This window comes from Nelumbo lutea, chromosome 3 (genome assembly GCF_056320005.1).
Source record: "Nelumbo lutea isolate HS-2025 chromosome 3, American lotus-T2T, whole genome shotgun sequence".
Classification (NCBI taxonomy): domain Eukaryota; kingdom Viridiplantae; phylum Streptophyta; class Magnoliopsida; order Proteales; family Nelumbonaceae; genus Nelumbo; species Nelumbo lutea.
Genome location: NC_142686.1, coordinates 100273175 through 100296993, shown reverse-complemented (window position 1 = coordinate 100296993; position 23819 = coordinate 100273175). Strand labels below are relative to the sequence as shown.

The window sequence follows — 23819 nt, the reverse complement described above, 5'->3', positions numbered from 1 at the left end:
AGATTGGATCAAGTCAAAAGCTTGAAATTTTGAGCTGGGCTACCTTTGATCGCAGGTCTCACAAGTAGCTGAGGTCTCCCTTAATTGTCGAGGTGCCAAATCGAGGTATCCCTCAGCTACTAAAATGTTGAGTTGAGAGAGAGAAAAATATGGTAGGAGAGAGAGATGTCATTCTTGTAATTTGTAAGAAAAAGAGAGAGAGAGTGTCATTCTTATAATTCTAAAGAAAAAAAAAGCAAGAGAGAAAGATAGAATTGGTAGGAGAGAGTGGCATTCTTGTAATTTGAAAGAAAAAAGAAACAAAAAGGAGAATTGGTAGAGAGTGGCATTATTGTAATTTTAATAAAAGGCAAAAAATACTGTTATATATATATATAAAATACGCCACATCATTTGGTATATGTGAAACTACTTGGCTGATGTAAAAGTTACATTTACCAAACCATCTTTTGATCTTTTCATCTTTTTGCAAGATCTTCCAAAAAAAGATTACCAATCAGTATTTGGTCCCAGAAAGACCGGCTCCAAAAAGCCCATGCATCTTTTGATCTATTGGGCTGTTGAAGGATTACCTAGAAAGACTTGCCAAACACTAATAGAGTTAACTAGAGGTGTAAAGTGGGCTCTGTGCGGGCTGTGCCGTCTTGTGCCGTGCCGCCCTCTCTAGTGAAAATGTTGGGGGTCGGCCCAGCATGGCCCACGGCCCAAACCCATTCGGGCTCGTGCTGTGCCATGGGCCAAGTCAGGCCGTGCATCGGGCCGAAGCAATTTATTTAAAAAATTGATAAAAAACTTAAAATTTTAATTTTATATGAATTTTGTGTATATAATTGCTTATATATACAATAATTAAATAAATTAATATAATAAAAATTAAAAATTATTTATTTTATTAATATATTATTATATAATTATTATTTATACAATTTATATAAATATATATAAAAAATAATATATATGAGTCGTGCTGGGCCAGGTTGTGGATTGGGCTGTGTGGGTGCGCGGGCTGCAGGTGGCACGGCCCGCTCGGTCGTGCCATGCCGTACCGGCCCGTGGACATAAAACCCCAAGTCCAGCACGGCACGGACCATTGCGCTGGGCCTGGCACGGCCCGTGGGCTATCGTGCCGTGCCGTGCCGTGCCGTGCCGTGCCGGTCCAACTTCGTGCCGGCCCGATTTACACCTTTAGAGTTAACCTGCCTTCTTGTCTTTTTTAGGGTTTTCCGACATCGTTGCAACTCAGGTCGAACTGTGCTTCTGTTCTCAACTGCAAACAATGGAGTCCAGCGGAGATGCTTTCAGAATACTTGAAGAGATTGAAACGTTGAAGGTTGCAAAGAGCGATATAGAACATCGTATAGCAAACTTACAGGCTCAGATTGGTGGGGTTGCTGTGGAGGAGATGGCCGATTCTATTTCATGTCCTCCCATATCAACTAATGGTGCAGGGTTCGGGCATGGATTGTCTCCTGAGATGGTCTACCGATATAGTCGACAACTATTACTTCCATCATTTGGAGTTCAAGGTTTGGTTGTTCAAACCTTGTTGACTGTTTTACTCAACTGATTTCAATTGGGATTACAAACTCCCAAGGCCAAGGCTTCAGTATCATGAGATAATAGATTTTGAAAGGTCTTCAGTTTGTTGGATTTAGAGATGATTTTCACTTTGATTTTGCTGGTTTTTAGTTATAGTTACTTGCAAAACATGGGTTTAAGCAGCCATGGATGCATTATAAATTTCCTCAAAGTGGAGAATATTTTAAAAGCTACTACAATGTTCTTATATAAATTCAGATTACTTTCAGTTCATTGACAGTTTGTAGTAAATTTTTAGATTTTGAATGCCTTTCCTTTCACAGGGAATGCATTTCCTCATTTTCTTTGTAGTCTTATTGCTTAAAATTAAATAACAAAAATGAATCTCTTATGTTGATCGTGAAGCCTTTTATTTTATTTTTCTAGCAAATGTTTATAGCTTTAGACCCTATGGATAGATTTAGGGGGTGTTCTACAACATGAATGTCTTACAAATTTCTTTTGTTTCAAAAAAAAAAAAATATTGTTTTCGAAACCATCAAAACGATGACTTTTACAATTAAAACAAATTTTGTAGTACAAATATTATATGATTTATGAAGCATGATATTAAGTAACCAGGTAAAGGCATGTTCAGATGTCCTTTAAACCAGAAATTGAACAACATGTATTTTAGAACCAATTTGTTTTCAAATCAAATTGTTTTGATTTGTTTTTGGAGCTCACAACAATAAAAACAATTCACGGTTGAGAACACCATCTTAGTTGTTCCACATCTGTCAATTATAGCACGGTATTTTATTAATTGCTTGTTTAATTGTAGGACAGTCAAATCTCTTAAAGTCATCAATTTTGGTGGTTGGTGCTGGAGGGTTGGGCTCACCTGCTTTGTTGTATCTTGCAGCTTGTGGCGTTGGTAACTTCTTTTGATCTTTAAAAAAGTCCAAAATTTAAATATGTTGGCGATGATCTGATCATCTCTAATAAGTCTTGTTTTTTAGGTATTTCAGTGTTTTAGATCAAGTTCGATGCCTATTTATAAACTTGCTTGCATCATCATTCAATTTTAGACATTGCTAGTGAATTAGGTTAGCTGCATAATGCACCAAAGTCCCTGTGAGTTTTCGAAATTTCATGAGTGAATGAGTTTTCTAAGTCCCAGCTAGATGCATAATGAAAAGATTTCATTCTATCCATTTATGTGTTGCTGTAGCAAGAAGATTCTTCATTGTTTTTTTTTCCTATTTTTGGAACTAACTGTTCTTGTTATTCTCTGCCCAGGCCGTTTAGGTATTGTTGATCATGATGATGTTGAGCTTAATAATATGCATCGGCAGGTAAATATCTCAAATAATATTCTGGTGAGTTGGCCCTGGTCAAACCCTTCTGGCACAAAGCCTCTTGACTTGGCCAGAAAAATTATCGACCAAAGAAAAAATTAGTTGAGGTTGGGTTGAATTGATGCCTTAGGCAACTTGATCTGACCCTTGTCTTTGAACACAGCTCTATAAGTTCTTGTATTTGTAATCCAGATTATCCGTTTGAGATGATTGTGATAATGAAACCTGATTTTTTTTCTAATCATTGTCTGTGTAATCCAGATTATCCACACTGAGGCGTATATTGGTCAGTCAAAAGTGAAGTCTGCTGCTGCAGCTTGCCGCGCGTATGGGTTTCCTTTTTGCATCTATGAAACAATTATTCTTAAGCTGCAAAAGCACTATATTACTGAGTACTGACAGAGGATGGATAGTAGATTTTATTTTTCCTCCATTATTAATATCTTGGAATTGTACATACCATTGATTTTAGGTATCTTTGTCTAAAGAAGGTTTTCTAACTTCAGGATCAACTCCACTATTGATATAGTGGAACACAGAGAAGCTCTGCGGACATTCAATGCCCTGGAAATTGTGAGAAAGTATCCTTGATAGAGATGTATAGATGCTAGATGTTCTATGTGCAATATCTTTTTCCTCTTTTTTGATTTTTTTTTCTTTTCAACAAACTTCAATATTTTAATTTCCATGACTGCTAACATTTCCTAGATATGATATAGTGATAGATGCAACCGACAATCTTCCAAGCCGGTACATGATCAGTGATTGCTGTGTTGTCCTGGGAAAGGTAATCTAGTTTTGTATCATGCTTACTTTGTACGTATAATTGCACCGAACACATTGTAGTATGACTAAGAAGCAAACTAGAAGCAGTTCTTTGTTTGTGCATGCAAGTGTGAGAGAGAGCGAACAATTATGAGAAAACACAATTTATAGGGTTTTTGTTTCATCTGCTTTTTTCCTACTTACAGAGTTAATAAAGTTTGCTATAGTGATTTGTCCTGTAAGAATTATGATTTGTCCTGTAACCTTTCCTGTATTTGTTATTGCAGCCTCTTGTATCTGGTGCTGCACTGGGATTAGAAGGGCAGGTACATTATTTGGCAGTTTGTTAAGTCAGGGAGGTTCTTTAGTGTGAATATTTTTTTTATTATATTTGAATATTTTACTAATGATGTTATAGTTTCTCAGTTTTAGAACTAGTTAAGCCCTATGCTTGGAAAACTTTTGTTATTTTTCCTGATAGTTTACACACTAGACATAGTTGTCCACTATAATGTGTGTAGGCAAAGGGTGGTGTTTAGAGTTTGAAGAGGAAAAAGATGGAAAGCATTATTTTTTTTGAAGATTAAATAAAAATGTTATTAAAAGAATAAGAAATACAACAATCCAATATAGTGATAAGGAATCACCATACAACAACACAAAAAGGCCACTTATACTTAAAGAACAAAACCAGAACCATGCCAGCCCAACCCATACAAAAACCCAACAACACAAAACTTAATCAGAAGAAAATCCTCGGCCCACAATTTGAGCAGTTGAGCCTTTGTGCAACTTGCACTACAAAAACCAGGCTATAAACTGCCAGAACTGGAAAAAGGCTGGCATAAAGTGCAACCTCGAAGGCAACAAAAACAAAATCCCCCATCAAACCCGAGATTTCTGCAACTTCTCAAAAGCTTCCCCCCTCACCAAACACTGCTTTGCAACTCCCCCATCATTCGTCATCCACTATTCCTTCCTCCCAAGCCTTCCCCCCTTCCCCCAAGATTTTTGGTTTGTTCGCCTCTTCCCTTCTGTTTCTTTCAAATTGTTCAATTGCTTTTCTAACAACCACTCACCCCCCTCCAAAAAAAAAAAAAAAGAATAATCCAAGAGACATCCCAATTTCCACCTGTCTATCCACTAGTCTATCAATACCCACTCTTTTCGGGGATGCCATCCTTAGAAGACTCTTCATTTCCACTTCCCCCCAACTTCTTTCCCCTCACTCTCCTTTCCGCTTGTTCCTTAGGCTGAGATTCTACTGCTTCCTTATTTTCCACCCCTCCCGTTCTTTCAACCTTCCCCCCTCCCTCCATTGTCTCCTTTTCAATGGCCTCCTTCTCATTTAAGTTGTCCTTACCTTCTCATCAGTGACCTCTAACCCATTTCTTTCCCTCTTTTTCCTTGAGGACTCCTCATCTTTTTGAGTGGATGGAAAAGAATCTGACATCATGCCTGCTGGGTCTAACTCTATAGATGTTACCTTATCTCTGTTTTTCAATAAGGATTGACCTTTAGCCTTAATTTTCAGACCTTTTCTTTTGTAAATTCTCTTAATCTGCCGCAGGGGCCATCCCCAACTAGCCCTTCCTTAAGCCTGTGAAAAACTTTGGTCACATGAACCAACTGCCTGTTTCCCGACCCTTTGGATTTTCTGAGCTCCCCTGTTTTAAATGTATTGTTATCAGGATTCTCCAAAGCTCCTCCAGCCCTTCTCCTACCTAGATCCACCCCCAATTTACCTACTAAAACCGATTTTCTCATGACTTCCTCCTCATACAACAGATCCAATTCCACTGCATTTGTTTCTCCCTGTGCACCAGGTCCAACTCCCTACAGTCAGTCTTCCTTGGACTTACCTCGCTCTTGGACACATTGTCTAGAGCAATTGCTCCATCTCCTTCAATCTTGGCTAGATCCGTAGACTTAACTGTCATTGAGTCTCTATGGTTCTCCTCTACTGTGACCCTATCTTGCATGATACCATTAGATGAATCCAGAAAAAGCACTTGAGATTCCTCCGGAGACAAACCTGATCCTGATTCAAGCTTCGAGCTTCTCAGACATTTTGGCAAGCTTGTTTCTCCAAAATGGATAAATCTTGTAGTCACTCGCTCCCAAACCTCTCTCTTCTTCTTTCCTACACTCCGTGGAAGTTTTGAGACTCGATTTTAAAACTCGTTGATTTTTTTGCCTTCAAACGATTTAACTCACTAGCCATCCCCCACCTTCTTCTACATGAACCAACTTCTGCCAAGCTTCTTCGTTGTCTCAAGCGATTCAAGAGGAGACCTGTTCATGACTTCAGGGACGATGATGAACGTAAGTTACTGTCCCTAGTTGCCTTATTCTTTAACATCATGTGACCGAGAGGCTCAGCAGGAAAAATGACTGACTTGGGCCAGCACCTTTTGAGCTGTGCCCACTCGACCCAACTTGGCTCTTTGAGCTACTGAGCCCACCTGACCCAAGCTTCTCACTGAAATAAGTCGTCTGTTTGGCACTTGTCCCTTTTGCATCTTTGTCTCTCTCAGTTACCTCGGTGCCCCTTGAAAGAAGCACCCATTTGTTTGCCTCTTTTAAAATAATTTAAATTACTTCCATTTTTTGTTAACCTCTTTTTTGACCCAGAACAATGGACTGTTCATCTTCCAAGACTGATGCCTCCTTTCTGCTCCCCCTTCCATTCTCCTCCTGCCACCTGTGGACTGCTGAGTCAGCTCATCAGCTTTTTCAACCTTGGAGTAGCTGTTCCATGGTGCCGCTTCACCTTCTGTAGCGAACCAAACCTTCCTCCATTGCCCTTCAACCCACAGGTCACAGGAACGAGGGATACACTCCGGTTTCACTCCAGTCATTTTGGCCTTCACAGCATGCAAATAGTCGAAGTAGTAATCCTCCTGTGATGCACCTATTTGTAGACACTATTATCTTTATTGAATCCTCTTTCCACAAATTGAATGGCAATCCTACCAGCTTAACAGCAAAGCTTGCCTCTGTAAAACTTTCTCATTGCAGGACATCTTCCATTTTTCAATCAACACTGAACCTGCATCAGTTCTAACTGATGAAACTTTCACTGCTTCGCCTTCTACGTCAACAATAGCCTTATTATTGATAAAAGGTAACAAAGCGACACTATTTTTGATCCTCAATTCTTCGACCACAGAGTTCAGGATTGGTTTCCAGTCTCTCATTTCCTCCTTTGCTGTAATAACATACCTCTTCTCCCAGTCACCATTTTCTACCTCCATTAACAATTTTGGCACACAGAGTGAGCTAGCAATGAGAAGTGTCCCTCGATTCTTCTGATGGTCATCTTTGGTATTTGCTGCATCCCTGTTGGAATCTGAGCTCTCCGTTTCGGCAAGGCGATCATCTTCTGTAAAATTTTCCATCATCTTCTCTCAGAGATTCTGAGGCGGTGAAACAGAGATACTTCCGCATTTCTTCAGAGATCATCTTCCAAGTTCCAACCTCTGCTTCCCTTTCCTTCTGGCAAACAAATCATCTGCCTACATTCTTCTTCAGAAAACTCTGTTACTGTTACATACTGACCTTTCCCATTCCACTGCAACACTGTCAGTCTTGTACTGTCTATCTGCTAAGCTCAGGGAACTTCTCCACCCTATCCTTCAGTTAAATGAATCATAACTTTCCTTTCCTCCCTAACCTCCAGATACCGTCGATCCTGACATCTACAATCCTCTAGAATCAAGTTTTTTGCTTCAATCTGTAAGGACCTTTTCCAAATCGTTGTCTCCATCCTCAGGCTTCTTCTAAAATCTGTTCCTTGGAAAACATTATAAATGATGACATTCTTTTATTATTTTTTTTGGGGGGGTGTGAAATATAAATGATAGCATTCAATGTGACGCTTATTTTGGATGCAAAATCATGACACAAACTTATGACAATGATCAACTAATATACTAATAAAGAACATGGTACTTACTATGGTATTTTGGATGGGAAGAAATGTCCTTGAGAAATCAGGATGCAACTGAATGCCTCTTGTTGCTTCTTCTATAAGGTAATTAGATATTTATCTTGTTCTATATTTCTGTACTATGTCATCTATTTGTTAGTGTTTTGAGCAACACCTTAATATAACTGTCTCATCAAATTATTGGTACAGCTCACTGTTTACAATCATATTGGAAGTCCATGTTACCGATGCTTATTTCCAACCCCACCACCTACATCTGCATGTCAAAGATGCTCCGACAGTGGAGTTCTAGGAGTAGGTGAGTACTGGTTTGTGTTATGTTATAGTTCGTTGATTTCAAATGTAGAACTTAATCCTCAAGGACCTAGAATGTAAAAACTGTAGCTTACAAGGTGAATCCTTTCCTTATTTTTATTCCTCTGTCCCACCCAATCAAATTTTCTTTGCTTAACAGGTTAACATTTCAATAAGCTGATAGAGAATGAAAATTGACATGACATGACATGACAAGATAAAGAATAGTGACACAACCACATAACCAATCTAATTATAATGGCTTCTATTAAACATAAATGAAAAATTATGCAAATGATGCATTTAATCATTTAAAGGTATCAATTCCTCAAAATTATGATGCAAATCTGTGCAACAGTATGCTATTTATCAAGTGTAGGAAGCTTCAAGCATATTAACAGGCTTAAGTTATAACTATTTCTCATCCAACTTGAGACCCCTTTACACTAACTAGATTTTGGAGAGCTTTCTAGTATTGCTATTGCTTTGGCTTCTATATTTTTATTTTCATTCTTAAAAGCATTATATTATTCCCCTTGTTTCATTTGTAGTTCCGGGTGTCATTGGCTGCCTCCAAGCTTTGGAGGCTATAAAGATTGTGAGTGCTGTTGGTGAACCCCTTTCAGGACGAATGCTACTTTTTGATGCTTTGTCAGCACGGATTCGTATTGTATGTTTTTTTTTAATCTTTTCTCTCCAATCACTTTGTTTTGTGTATTCACATACCTATTTTTCTATCTGAACTTTGTTTTATGTGCATTAACTACCCACTTTGTCATGCATGATGAAATTGTTGACTTAATATGAACCTAATACTAGGACTGATCATGGGTCAAGCTAGGCTTAGCACCAATGTCAAGGGTTTTACCCCAGTTCCAGGGACCTGGCCCAGCTTGTACCCCGGACCTAAAATATAAGCCCAGGCTGAGCTTTAGGTCTATGCTGTCAATCATAAATACTTTGCTATTTATAACATTTTATAAAGAATATTGTATAGGCCTGGTCTAGGCCAAGCTTGGTTTGGCATTGGGCCTATACCAAAAACTATGGGCTTCAACACATGGTTGCCTTCCCTTATATAGATGAAGGCAAGACCTTCATTCTAATACTTAGGCAATTTGGGACATGATTCATGAGAAAATACTGGCTATTGAGTTGTCTCCCCTTGTATGGATGAAGGCCTTGCCGCCATTGTACTACTTGGGCGGTGTGGGACTTGGGCGAAACTCAGCAGTTATCATATTCAATTTAAGACAAAGCAAAAAGTTTTTTTTTTTTTTTTTTTGTTTATATTAAAGGCAAATGAATTTCCCATGTCTAGGTCTAGATTGTCAGTGAGGTTTCTAATCATCTCATTGATTTATAAAGGTGCTGTCATACATTTACCTCCTGAGGGTGGGCCTTGGCACAATGGTTGCAGTGCTCCATTGCAACCTGGGTGACCAGGGTTCATACATTTACCTCTCTGTACATGCAGGGGTAAGGCTGTGTACATCTGTCCCTCCCCAGACCGTGCATTGGCGAGGTGCCACGACCTCTTGCACTGGGCACACATTTACCTCATACAGTTGAATTGCTTTCTACTTTTCAACTTTCATGGCATAATTCTCAAGAGAAAAAGAAGTTCAGTTATGTGTAAATGGTGCTCTTAATGTGACCATCATCAAAACTATATTAGTTTTCTATTTTCAGATGGTTGAAGCCAATCTGAATTCCCTGCTCTTCTATGCCCAGACTTCTACTAGTACTTTTTGAGAAGCACATTTTTTTTGTTCCATGATCCATCTATTGTCACTCCAAAATCTTGCAGTTTCCTTGACATTGTGATGCACTAACTAGGTCAAGATAAGAGGAAGGTCTTTGCATTGTGAAGTTTGTGGAGAGAATGCAGCATTCACAGAGCAGATGTTCCAGGATTTTGACTATGAGAAGTTTACTCAGTCTCCATTGACTCCAGTAAGTTTCTTTCTCTCCCCTCCCCACAATTACATTTGTCTTTGCTATTCTATTACCTTGCCTCCTTTTTTTTTTTTTTTATAAACTATGGACATCATTAACAAGCAAAACACAAACAATATGAGATTTTGATTATGGAGAAGCAAAGGATCTCTCTTGCTAATCTCTTAAATGTTTAACAGCTAGTTTTCCAATTTTGCCTTCCCTTGGTTGCAATCTTTGAATAGATGTCCCAATGAAATTCATGCTAGCCAAGTGACATTTAGATGCTTCTTTTGGGTAAATTATGTTGTAGTTAATTATATTCTAAGCTTCCGATGACCCAGTAGTTGGTTACTCAGCGTCCTTCCTTGTATGGACTATGGAGGCACAGGATGATCAATCCCGTGTAACTGCAGGCTCTCCCTTTTAAGGCCAGTGGACCTCACATGCAACCTGCTCTGATCCCACCCTAATCTTTCCTTCCCTACCACCCCCCCTCCAAAAAAAAAAAAAAGGATACTTCAAAAACAGTACTTTGGGTTACACATTTCTGATAATGGGCTTATGCCTATAATTCAGTGGTCTCATGAATGTTGGCTTTATTAGCTTTGACATCCTTTTCCATTTGGGGACTAATAATTAAGATGGTTTCATGGATGATTGCGGATATCTTGCTAGAAGGGGCGTGTCATAAGTGGATGTGTACACAGGGTCTACTTAGGACTATAATAGGATGGGATTTCCTTTAACTTTCTTCTGTATTTATTATTATCATGTCTGCTCTCTGTCTCTGGCCATGGATAATCAACCAAACTGTTCCCTAGTCTCTGGACAGACAAGTACATGTTTCGCAACGTAGGGAACCAATCATATGACATCAGAGGAACATCAGTAGATGTGGATGTTGCTTCTAACACAAAAATGCTTGCATATCCCTACTGTGGCCTTAGACATCAATGTTATCTCATAGTGCATATGCCTGCTTTAATAAAGGTTCTTGAAAAATGTTTAGTGCTGAAAGCCTGAAATTAGCAAGTAATTACTGATGGAATATTCTAAACGTACACTCTTACTTTTTTGGCCCAAGTTATCATTTTAGGCCTGGGCCCATTCAAAAATTGACAAAAGCCCAACTTGAACCCGCCCAAGTTGCACCCAGTGTTTTAAAAGCACAAGGGCCAATTTGCGCCTGAGTAGGGGTGTCAATGGGTCGGTTTTGGGTTGGACTCTGTCCAAATCAAAATCCATTTGGACGGATTGGACGGACCAATAAGACATTGAATTTGAACAGACTGGACGGACCAATATAACATATTGGATTGGACCTGGTCCGTCCATAATGAATTTATGTTAGATTGAGCCAATATCTGGTCCATTGATAAAAGATATGAACATAGGTGTCAATGGACCAGGTTTGAGTTGAAACTAATCTAAATTAACAGGAATTTGAACAGATTGGAAAGTCTTTGGACCAGTCCAAAATGGTCCAAAATATTCATTGGACTGGGATGGGACCAGGTCCATTTGTAATGGACTCACATTGGACTGGACTGGATTGGACCAAATCCAGTCCAATTGACATCCCTACACCTGAGGCACAAGGTGAGGCGTGCACCTTTTTAAGCAAGGCACAAAATTACAAAAAAAAAGTCAAAAAATTCAGAAAATGCCAAAAATAAAAAATGCAAAAAATATTAAACATAATGTTAATAAAAAATATAAATTTAAAATTTAAAATAAATGTTTTAAAAATCCTATTATCTAAAATTAAAATACATAAACATAACATGTAAAGCGTGTTCAAATGAAAATTTAAAAATAAAAGCATTTCAAGAATGTAAAACCCACAATCTCTTTTTCTCCTTAATTGCATTGCTTCAAGTAGCTATTGTGATGTAAAACATATTGCATTCTTGATTTTATGAGTCGCCTTTGTACCACGCCCCTCGAGGCAAGCCTGGACAAGTCTATGTTAGGATCTGAAATTTTTATTTCTCACATAAAAATAATTATTTTATAACTTTCATTGCCTTTTAAGAAGATATTTTATTGCAATGAATGAATGAACAATATTAGCAAGTCTATGTTAGGGTCTGAAATTCTTATGTCACCCTAATACAGACTTGTTTGGGCTTGCCTCGAGGGGCATGGTCGGGGGTCTGGGGGCAGAGCCCCCGGTCCAGCCGTTAAGATTCACAAAAAGAGCCAAAAATGCAAAGTTTTAAAAAGGCGCACACCTAGGCTGAGGCGCAAGGCTCATTGAAAGGGGTGCACCTAGGACCTGGGCGAGGCACATACTCCAAAAAAAGGCGCCTTGCCTGTGCGCCATTTAAATCATTGGTTGCACCCCAAACTGGGGGTATTTATATGACAGGTGTCAAAATTCAGACTTCTTACTCAATGTGCTCACTGAGTGTGTGCTTAGTTGACCCAGAATCTGGTGAGTGGATCTCTAATTCTTATAGCAAGAGGATGAGAAGATGAGCATTCCTCCAATTATTGCACTGCATTTGTAGTCTCGGGCTATATTGTGGAACATAATAACAATAATATCTGAACCGCAAGTGTGATGTCCAACAAAGAGAAAAAATGTCGTGTTATGGGGTAATTGATTTGTACTTGTAATTGAATGCAGTTGCCCTTGAAATTGAAGTTGCTTCCAGAAAATGCCAGAATAAGCGCTAAAGAATATAAAGAGAGGGTTGTAAAAGGGGAGGCACATGTATTAGTGGATGTACGTCCGGAACACCACTTCAAGATCGTTTCTCTGCCCAAGTCATTGAACATTCCATTATCAAGTTTGGAGGGTAAGTTGCCTGAAATCTCTTCTGCCTTGAAGGAAGAGGAAAAGTGTAATGGCCCCACATCTAGCCCAGGTGCCTCCCTGTATGTAATATGTAGAAGAGGTAATGATTCGCAGAGAGCTGTTCAGCTCCTCCACAAGATGGGCTTCACTTCAGTCCAGGATATCATTGGGGGGCTGGAATCTTGGGCTCGTGACGTGGATCCAAACTTCCCCATTTACTAGCAAGTGTGTTGTTTGTCATAAACATTTAATGATATTGTATTTTTTTTTTGTTTTTTATTGTGCCATCTTTTTGGAAGAAAAGACCTTATTAAAGCATCTCTCTCAGTTTATCTACGCATGAATGCTAATAGAAAATTTGAAAGGGCGACTCAAAGATACCTCATATGCTTAATTGGCCTTCATCTATGTTTGGGAAAATGGAAATAAGTGTGTTTATTATGTTTAGTTTTTTCCCCAAGTGTTTATTCTTAAAATAAGTATATTTAAATATGTATTTTTGTATTGAAGTGTTACAAGAATTGCTTATCCCATAAGTGCTTATTTTGTTAAAATGACAATGATAGGCTTGACAATGCAAAAATAATGGAGTGATATATAGGGATGAGAGAATTTCGAAAAAAACAATGCAAAAGATGGCGTTAATCGAGTATTGGGTCGCTGGAGTGCCTGCTTTGCAAAAACAATGCAAAAGAGGGCATTAGAAATAAAAAAACAAAAAAAAAGGAAGAATGAAAATGAAACCTGTATGCTAGGAAGTCGCCCAGGTTGTTGCCACTACAAGTATACAGACGAGTGGGAGAGAAATGATAGGGTTTCAATCGTTTTTTAATATGGGGCAATCTCCGGAAATAAATTTTATTCATTTTTTTGGGATGCGAATTCCATCAATAAATGTTAATCATTTTAAATTTTATTAAGCAACCTAATAAGTTAAGATTCAAAGTATTAAATAAATAAATTAAGTTAATCACTGTTTATTAAGAAAATTAATTATTGTTAACATTAATAAGAAATTTCTGTTAATAACTGTTATTTACATTTATTTTTATATTATTTAATTTTCATATATTACAAATTTACATAAATAAAACAAATGATTACTTAATTAAGAAAGTTAAATTAATTAATTAATTAACAGATCTATGTAATTGATTAAATTTCTTGCAATCCATAATGTCATTATATTGATGTAGGTGGAATATTAAAAATAATCTAAATTTCAAGATGCAATACAACAAAATACTCACATGAAGTTTCAAAATTTCATTAGGTTTCAGCTTGTATTGACTGATATGTATTGTAGTGCTGTAGTAGTGGGTCAATATTAAAAAAAAACATTTATTCTAAATATTAGATGATCTTATTTCCCACTCTGTGGAATGTTGAAAAAAATAATAATAAAATACAAGGTTCAAAATACCATTACACTCCTTCCAATGTATTTTGAACTTCGACTCCTAAGAAAACAAACATAGAATAACAGAAATATATGGCATTCAATCTAAACATCATAATAATAAACAAACAAAAATTTCTCGATAAAATAAATGTCATTGAAATACAATAATAATAGAAACCAAAATAAAATAAAAGATAATATAAATATTCTGTTTTTAACAGATATTTTAAACTGCACTGCTAAAAGATTATTTCAATAAAAAATATATATTTTTTGTAATATTATTTTCAAAATTGCATAACGGGGAAGCTTTGATCTTAGAAGCATGTCCTCACCTAATTCTGCCACGTGGAGGAATTAATCACTTGGCCTATTAAGATTGTTCCTCATATAGGAACTCTCTGTGGTTCTGAATAGACCAACCATATCCATCCACCTGACAAGGGAATTTTAATGTTCAGTACACCCCCAGAATTTTTAGCTCCACCGTAAATTTATATTAGAGGTAGAATTTATAATTTTGAATTGTTATAGGTTGGCAGTCAAATAAGAATTATGAGGTGGAGTGCAGTCTAAATAAAAGATAGACTGCAATCCACCTCAGAAATCTGAAATTGAAGCCCCTTGTTAAGTCTACTAATAGCCCCCCCCCCCCCCCTCTTAAACCGCCTGTGAATTTGACATCAATCCATGGGCATGATTCATCTGACTTGTGCAAGGTTTTGCACTGTACATACTTGTATTTGCACTTTTCACAAGCTGAGCCTAAGGCTCCATTTGGAAAGAGTACAAATGCAAATATGTAAAGCGCAAAACCTTAGGCTCAGTTTGTATTTGTATTCCATCCAAACTGAGCCTAAGGTTTTGCGCTCTACATATTTGTATTTGTATTCCTTCCAGACTGAACTTTATATTTTATATTATTTTGTATAGATTTATACTGTACATATTTATATTTGTACTCCTTTCAAACTGAGCCTAAGTAGAAGAACCTGCTTAACAAATTGTCATGGTTGACCCTTTTTCCCCAGAAATGTTCACCTATAAACTCAACTAGAGTAGATCAATGTAATTTTTTTTAATAGTTCACACTAGCTGCATTTTGAAAGAACACAAACTGCCCTTGCAATCATTCATATTATTTTTGGGAAGGGTGGCTGCAATAACTCATCCACGATGCTATCTTCGATTATGCACCGTAAAGCCACTAACAAATCCACCAGTCACAGGCCTATAGTGGACTATTTTAGTAGTTGACAGAAACCTCACAAGTTGATTCTTATCAATCATCTGTATACTTTCGTAGAAAGCCTTTTTGAAACTAAACCAGCCAGATTAGATTATTAGAAACTAATCTGATTTAATTTTCATCTCTGGTCTCCTCTAGTAATACAAGGGATCCAATGAAAAGCATTTTACTGGCACTTGACAACTTGCTTCTTTCGTGATAAATATAAAAATTGTTATATGTACAACCAGAGAGGTTCATGAGGCAGTCTACCTCAGTAGTCTTTATCTTTACCCCCCAAGAAATGCCTTCGTGTGAAGTTATCTTTAATGCTATACAACCATTTAAGAATCCCTACCTTTACAGGAAACAATGAATGGATATTGAGATTTCTTGGTAATGAAAAACTGCACACAATATTTACAACTGGTTCCTGGGCTGGTGTGCCTTTTAAGCCAGCTGATGTTTGTTGAGGTGAACTGAACTAATAAAAATAGTTCTTGACCCAATCATGAATTACCCCTCAAATTTCTGGAATAGATCAGACAGCGCATGGTACAGGATGACAGCTGCAGGGGGCCTAGGCAAAGACCCAAGAAGAATATCTGATGCATTGATGGAAGGGCTACCATAGAATCGAGAATTCTCCAGTGTGCGTGTGGTGACAATACTCCCATTCAGCGAACAACCCACAAATGCGCCTGCAAAATAACAATAATCACATTAGACAAAGTGTGAACAAGAAAGAAATTTCTAAGATGTTTCTTACCACAGGAAATTGAAAGATGAAAAGTTACTACGGACAGGCATTTTGAAAGAGCCATAAGTTGAAATCGCGGAGAACCATATATCAGAATACATGATTGGTTGTAAACTGACACGATGTCTAGAGTTCCTAATGAGCACCTTATAAAACAGATGTCTACAAACTGCATAATACGTACTTGTATATGTTGTCTTCTACCAGCATGGTTCATATTTGAGATTCTTTAGAATTTAAATTGGTTTCAGCAATTTTAAGTGTGATCAAGCCAGCAAAGCCCTGTTGGTAAATACCTAGCAGTCATTAATCTTGGGTTAAGGGGACTTTATCTATTCCTACTGATTGTTTTTACATTCTAAAATGGGTATCAAGCATTCCTTACTTCCAAGGTAACAGTTAAAATTGCTATACAGATGAAGAAAAACAGTATCACTAGAAGTGAATAAATTGTCACACAAAATAATAATTTGCAAAAGAAATGCAAGCTAATATTGGTACCAAGTCCTACCTCCTAACGAAGAAGATAATCTATACCCATAACCTAACTAATGTGGTTCCTCCCAGTATCTGGTGAAAAGAAGAATTAATGAACAGAAAAATACAGATTTAATGCTACTTAATCCAGAATCATGCAAAATAAACTTAATTATTGTGAGGTGTTCATGGACCAAAAAGGGTACCTTTGCTGCAACTATATGTATAACAAGCTGTATAACCACCATCACCAGCGCGAACATCAGCTTCAGCTGTCCGTCCAATAATGCCACATGCTGCACTCAAACCTGCTCCAACTGAGAAATGTACATTTCCACTAAAAGTCTTAACAGCATCAGTTGTCCTTAAGACAATGATGAAGTCAGTCAATTCCCCTCCAGCCTGTAATAATGAAAGAGCCCTTATTAAGCAACAACAATAATTTCCACAAGAGAGCATCAAAAGAGAAATTCTTCCATCATTCCACATTTACAAACAAATACACCAGACAAGAATAGAGAACTTCAAGCCCTTGCACATGAAAAGTGATTTTAGCAGTTGGAATTTCATAATTACTAGGAAAAAACATCAACATACATTTATATCTGTATATTTGGAAGTTAATTGGAAAAACAATGACATTTCAGTTTATCCCCTTCAGACTCACATTTGTATGTGTGGATGACATACACAGAGTTAGGACAAGGCTTAGTTGACTTCTGCTTAAGGAAAAAACATAGATGTTTCTAACAGTAAGGCCCTGCTCTTTTTTACTTGCATGGGTAGTTAACCCAGGCAAGTGTTTCCCAGGTAAAACTTGCCCAGGTAAGTGAGGTTCCAGTGTTCTTGTGGGATACAAGTTACCCGGGTAAAGAGAGAGGCAGGAGGTAGAGAGTGTTATTATGCACAGGTAAGTTGCTTAACCACCTTGCAGGAGGGTATCAGTTAACCTCTGGTATCTTCAGTTACCGTGGGACCCAATATAGTGGCAAATGAATGCGGTGATCGTGGTCAATTTACCAGTTGGCCAACTTACCCCCCACGAAATGCTGGCAAATGAACGGGGCCTAAATATCTATTTTTATTTTTCATGCCTCTCCCTCTTATTCTTCCACCCTCCCACTACGCTTGAACCTCAACTGTTGAAAACCTTTTGTCAGGAATAATTGTTTAATTATGTTGAGTATACCAAATGATGTTTGACAACACTGTGAGTAATCACCTGAATCAAGTTGGTAGGTAAGCAGATTGAACACTTCAATGACATTCCCACTATAATTTTGTACAGTTGACAAAGTACCCAAAATATAAGGAATGGTAAATGTTGGTGCCACTCCTAAATCAACTTAACCTATCAAAAAATTGGTCATACAATATTATTATTTCCCCAAAATCTACCTTGTTATGAACAAAAAGGTTGAAGACAAGGTTTGCCCCAGATTTTTTTTTTTTCAAAAAAGGTGAAGTATATTCCTTTTGCAAAGCTGATTATAATGATTCCTTTGTGCAACAACTGTGCAGGAAAATACAGAAATTAAAAGAACCAGCTCTTGTTATTCTATTTTATTTACAAAAGAGAAGACTGGTGCAACTTGGTCTACAATCAATTAAGCAATTCAGAGAAAGGGATATCACCATTCCTTCCTTGCCATCATCCATGAGTATAATTGGGGTTTCTACCTCAGAGATCAATTTTTGCCTAAACATGATTAGATCTTCGGTTGATGGGATTTGGAGCAAACCAAATCAAATTACATAAGGAAGTCATTATATCAAATATACTTGAAGATATATATTTTTTTTCATAAAAAAACATAAATCCTTCCATTTCATAGTCCCATAACAGTAAGTAACTCTTAATTAAAGGTATATGAATTAAGAAACACATGGAAAACTTTACCTGAGCTCCCCATCCAACACCAAATGAAGAAATGGCAGAAGGTGGAGACCATGAGCCATCTTCTCTACGAGCAACAACAACTCCCGTTCCAATATTATATGTAACCATCATGCCAACCTTCACAACAGTAAGTATTGCAAGGCCTTTTGCTTGTCTCAGAATAGCATCAGGAATTGACCTTTCAGGTTTCAGGGAACCCACCTAAGCAATGATATTCCCATCAGTAGTTTGTTGTCCACAGAATTTCAGGCAACTTAATGCATCAACTCTATATTGTTTAGTTACTAACAGTTCGACACAATATTATTTTAAAATATCATTGCAGTGCTTTATTGTTAAATTTGTTATGATATAAATAAAATAGTACCAAAGAAAGAATTCCAGCCTTGGTCTATTCAAAAAATCTGTAGCATCAAAGCCACCAATTAGAGCTCCATTTTCAGTATAATGGATTTCTTTCAACTTTTTCTGACATATTAAGAAAGATCAGGAAGCTGCTCTTTTTGACAGTGTTTGGACATTATGAAAATAAGGCTGCTTTTAAACTTCTATTTTTTTAATCATTTGTTGTTTTTGAACATTTTGTTGATAAGAAAATTACAGTCTTTTCTTTATTACCAATAACTGCAAATTCATTAGAAATAAGACAATTGCAGTCTTTTCTGAAAACTTTCTCAAGGAAAGGTAAAACCGGATGATGGACCAACATCCTGTGATAAAAGACCATGGAAATTATAGTCATTCTATGCACCGTATAGCATCTGCAGACTAAGCAAAAGCTTTCTACTCCCACTCTGGGAGAAGCAAGCAACTGTATTGGTAAAGCATGTTAGAAAGACATCCATATTTGCATGAGGCAAATCAAAAGTATGATAACATGCAATTCATACCATAGTTTCATGCTTTAATTCCTGAACTTTTAGAATAATATTTTTGTTTAATTTACTATGCCCCATAGTTTTCAAGATGCTAAGGCGAGGCTAGGCAATAGGGAGGTGCCTAGGCATCGCCTAGGCGATGGATTTTTTTTAAGTAAAAACATGTATCCTAGGATAGTTCCCTAGGTTCCACAATCATATTTCCTTAATAAATATCCATAATTTTCATAAGAAAAGTCTAAGCTTCATTTTAAAGTATAGAAAATCAACATATTCCAACATATTCATGAGAAGAAAAAGAAGAAAGAAAAGAAATTTTGAAAAATAAAGGGGCTGAACCCCTATTTCTGCTATAGAAAAAGAAGAAAAGAAAAGGTACACTAAATTAGTAAAGAAAGAGAAGAAAATGTATTGATTGGACAACATTTTATGTTCTTTCTTACTTATTGGTTCAGGTTTTGAAGTCTTTGAGGGTTCAATACAGCATTTAGCAATGTTTGTGTTGAATAAGCCCCAACAAATAAGAAAATAGCATATAAACACACAAAATGAACATTTTAGTTTAAAAATGTCTATTTTATAATTTAACCTCAAAAAATTAAGAATATAAAAGTTTGTTATAACACGCTATAGAAAACTGCTTGGCGATTAGGCGAGGCAAGACTCCAAGGGCGCCTTGTCGCCTAGGCGTTGCCTTGACAACTGTGCTATGCCCATTTTCATATTTCTTTTCCCTTTGTGCTTTTTTTTGATAAATATCTTTTCTCTTTATGTTTATTGAGGATTCTAAAGGACAGGAGAAAGCATCAAGGCTAATATGCAAAATCTTGAGGTTTGGATTCTGACCTTATCATAACTCCGAAGTGTGTTTGTGGCCTTATAAATCTCATATTCCATAGATTGACCCCATGGAAAGTTTACCCAGGATCTTAATGTACTGAGGTCTGTCAGATCATGGGTTGGCAATTGTGCAGCACGACTTACTTGATCCATCAAGTATGGTTGCACAGACTCAAGCCGCACACAGCAAACATCACAAACCCGTTGTGGGTCTGCTGTACGGAACTTTGCTGGCAACAAACTCCTCCCTCGAGAGCACTCACTACAAAATATTCCACCACAAAACCGGCAATGATGCCTCGAACACATGATGGGATGGAACCGTATACCACATAGCATGCAGGCAGAAGCAGCACTGTCAGCCAACCATTTTGGGGGTTCTGCTTCAAGAATTTCTTTTGCATTACCAAAATTTGCCTCTGTCAAAGTTTGAGCCATCTCCTTCCAAGCTTGCTCCAGGAGATGGCTGGACATCCAGGAAATCTTGAATCCATAAACATCACCAGAAGCAATAGCATTTACTTTTCCTCGGGCTGCAAGTAACATCTCAAGTACCACATCCCACATTGTCAGTTCCTTATCTTCTCCAACAAACTGATTCCAACCCATGTCTCCTTCAGGGAAGTAGCCACCATTTGATCCAAAACCTCTACTCCATTCTTCGTGTTCACTTTCTGACATTGGAGGAACTGAAACGGGTATCCAAATTCCAGTTTCTTCAGAAAGAGGTGAATCATAATAAAAATATCTATGTTGTTTCTGATGGTTAGCATCAGAATTTCTCTGCCCATGATTCTCCTCACTAGTATCTTTGGGTGCATCAGCTTCACTCTCTTCAGACTGAGTCTTTTCATTTTTGAGAGAGTCGGCAGGCATAATGGAAACTCCATCTCCAGTGTGTTTTTCAATCTAAACAAACCAAAAAGTAGATTTTGAATTCAAAATAATTCAATTCCATGGACTAAGAATACACAAAGCTATAAAAAAAAATCAAACTCTGTCACCGTAAGACCAAAAATTGCATCTTTCCACAAGAAATTTTTGAAAGCAGTTTCATAGGTTCCCTTTTTCTTCTTTCTTTATAGACAATTGATTGCACCCATAATTTAAGGGGGGGGGGGGGGGGGGGGGGGGGCGCCGCACATCGGTCTATTAACAACGAACGGTTCAAATAAAGACTAATACACTTAGTTCATTGCTTTCAATTGAACAAAGTGAAACCACACCAGGACAGACAGAGTAGATAAAGGAAGACAAGGAAAAGTCCTCTGGAGTTACTGCTTTTTGAATGGCAAAAAACGGACGGGGGGGGGGGGGGGGAGCGAATAAAAAGAGAAAAATCAGAAGTTCTCAATCGAACTTTCCCAAAATCATCGCCTCACAATCGTTCAAAACAATATAAACCAATTAACTTAACGAGAACGGAGTCCATCGTAAGAGGAATCTTCTTGAAGAGATTAATTACCAACTGAGAAATGGATTCTTGGGTGCCACCATGCTGTTCTCCGATTGAAAAACGAGAAACCCTAGAGTCCAGAAGATCCAATTCGTCACCTCGAATTTGGGGGTGTAGCCTGTCGTGCTCCATCGGTGATGAACTTAACAGCTTTTGATCAACAGGATTCATTCAACAAGAATCGACATGGACAACATAAAGGAAGAAAACGTGAAAGCAAAATGTTTTGCAGAGATAACGAAAGAATCAATACGCAATTACGCAGAGAGGGTAGCTGGAAGCAAAACAAGTACAAAATCGTAATTCCTACTTAAACAAACAATCCTACTTGTCTTCAGGGAGCTGGTAATTGGCTGGCGCGTAAAATTAATTAATTAATATTTTTACTTCAAACGGTAATATGTAAATTGAGCTTGGGATTGGAATCTTTCTCCTTTTATGGAGTAATAACGTAGGATTGGAATCCACTTACAGGTCATACCCCACACTATATTCGGGTAAATCATAAGATGCCAATCGGTCGGATATCAATAGTAAACCCCGTGATTCACGCAGTATGAAGGACTAATTATTGAGGATTTGATACAGATTTATAATATAATAATTAAGGCCAGGTCTCTATCCCCTAGGATCTATAGTATAATAATTAACAAATGTCGTTTATCCGGATGATCGGATCTATTGCAGTCACACAAGGAGAACATCTCGTCCTCCTAACATATTATCCAACAAGAGATATTTATAATTGAGGGGGTAGTGCGTTCTGGGTAGATGTGGGTGGGCAGGTGATCCGAGTCATCAGTTAGTGGGCCCCAAGCCAAAATGCAAATATTGGAGACTGTATCCCATACCCAAGCCACTTCTATTTTCAAAATAATCTAACGGGCCCATTTGGTTAATAAGGAATAGGGGTCTGGAATCGGAATAGGCCATTTCAATTTGAACTGTTTGGTTGGGTGAAATTGAAATTCCATTTTTATTTTTGGTGAAATTATTTATTTTTTCATTTGAGGGAATAGTCATTTCCTTTCCTCCTTTAGAAATGAAATGAAATTCCAGCTGATTTTAATTCCTATTTCAATTTTTGTTTGAATCATATAGATTATGGGAAAATAGATTATTCCAATTCCAATTTCAAGAGTTCCTAATTCCGATTCCAATTCTGACTATAAATTACATAGAAAATTGTCAAGTAATGCCAAATTGTGAATGCTTGTTTAATTACCTTGTATCTGATTTTGTAAGGGGAAAATTTCTGATTAGTACCCTGTATTTTGGGCCTAGTGCCACTTTGGTCCCTTAATTTTAAAATGCAACAATTCAGTACCCGAACTTTTAAAACATGCCAATCCAGTACTTGCCGTTAATCAACTGTTAAGTGACATGTGAAAAGACATAAATGCCCTTCAGATGTCATCTAACTTTCTTTGTCAACCATCCAAGAACTGAACATGGATATGTTTAACTTGGACTAGAGATGTTTTAGATATTCAATAAATGTATTATCGATGAATGAAAAACAAATGAAACACATGCCCAACACTTAATATATATATATATATATATATATATATATATATATATATGGCGATACAGATGAGTGAATGGAACAAAAAGTGAATGAACGAGAGGACATGAGATGAAACCGACTTGATAAGTTGATGAAGCAGAACCAACCTGGTTTTTGAACTCCTAAAATACATGCTCTCCTGCCATCAATCCTCCTCTAAACAACTCCCAACAAGCCCTTGCATAATTAGTGGCTGGTTAACGGCTTGGGGTTGTTCATCATTGCTTTGGTTCAATCTTAATTCTTGAGGAAGAAGATGATGAATAGTGTTTCAAAGGGTAATTTTGACATTTTCAAAAATTTTAAATCGCACATGTCATCACGTGATATATATAACTGATGGTTGGTTAATGATAGGTACCGAATTGGCATGTTTTGAAAGTTCAGATATTGTATTGTCGTGTTTTAAAGTTTAGGGGCCAAAGTGGCTTTAAACTTAAAGTATAGGGTACTAATTGAAAATTCTCTTTTTTAAATACAATTTTGCCCATCGAATATCATATCATATTATAATTACTTATTTTCTCAACTTTTTAGCAATTAAGGTTGGTTTAAAAGAAAAAAATGTAGGAAAAAAAGGGAAAGATAAATCCCACCTTATGAGAAAAGTGTATAAAAAATTAAAAAAAGGGTTACTTAAGCATAAAAGAAGCGTTAGGTTCAAAGCACAGATA

At 37.2% G+C, this 23819-nt stretch overlaps 2 protein-coding genes across 3 annotated transcripts; one reads left to right on the top strand and one right to left on the bottom strand.

The window, feature by feature from the left end:
- The first annotated feature begins 1096 nt into the window (after positions 1 to 1096).
- CNX5 (co-factor for nitrate, reductase and xanthine dehydrogenase 5) lies at positions 1097 to 13028 on the top strand. 2 transcript variants are annotated; one of them, XM_088980917.1, is made up of 11 exons: positions 1097 to 1526; positions 2368 to 2455; positions 2821 to 2876; positions 3141 to 3205; positions 3386 to 3460; positions 3588 to 3666; positions 3932 to 3970; positions 7786 to 7894; positions 8442 to 8560; positions 9730 to 9846; positions 12464 to 13028. In XM_088980917.1, the coding sequence occupies exons 1-11, from the start codon at positions 1440 to 1442 to the stop codon at positions 12854 to 12856; spliced, it is 1227 nt and encodes a 408-aa protein (XP_088837043.1). In that variant the 5' UTR covers positions 1097 to 1439; the 3' UTR covers positions 12857 to 13028. The 2 variants fall into 2 exon arrangements, with proteins under 2 accessions (XP_088837043.1, XP_088837041.1); XM_088980915.1 differs by having other exon boundaries at positions 1211 to 1526; positions 2363 to 2455.
- Positions 13029 to 15449: 2421 nt separating this feature from the next.
- On the bottom strand, positions 15450 to 21863 carry LOC148867154 (RING/FYVE/PHD-type zinc finger family protein). The gene is made up of 5 exons (XM_088981144.1): positions 21585 to 21863; positions 20126 to 21028; positions 18402 to 18602; positions 16708 to 16903; positions 15450 to 15965 (listed from the first exon to the last, which is right to left on the bottom strand). The coding sequence occupies exons 1-5, from the start codon at positions 21744 to 21746 to the stop codon at positions 15781 to 15783; spliced, it is 1647 nt and encodes a 548-aa protein (XP_088837270.1). The 5' UTR covers positions 21747 to 21863; the 3' UTR covers positions 15450 to 15780.
- Positions 21864 to 23819: the final 1956 nt, after the last annotated feature.

Bases quoted from the DNA above. Each gene is read 5' to 3' on its own strand.
- LOC148867154 (XM_088981144.1), bottom strand. From the start codon at position 21,746: ATGAATCCTGTTGATCAAAAGCTGTTAAGTTCATCACCGATGGAGCAC. The intron at 16,904-18,401 runs GTAAAGTTTTCC...TCATTATTACAG, and splicing joins GTGTTGGATGGGGAGCTCAG to GCTGGAGGGGAATTGACTGA. The intron at 15,966-16,707 runs GTACCCTTTTTG...GTTATTTTGCAG, and splicing joins TACATATAGTTGCAGCAAAG to GCGCATTTGTGGGTTGTTCG.
- CNX5 (XM_088980915.1), top strand. From the start codon at position 1,277: ATGGAGTCCAGCGGAGATGCTTTCAGAATACTTGAAGAGATTGAAACG. The intron at 3,206-3,385 runs GTATGGGTTTCC...TTCTAACTTCAG, and splicing joins GCTGCTGCAGCTTGCCGCGC to GATCAACTCCACTATTGATA. The intron at 3,461-3,587 runs GTATCCTTGATA...AACATTTCCTAG, and splicing joins GCCCTGGAAATTGTGAGAAA to ATATGATATAGTGATAGATG.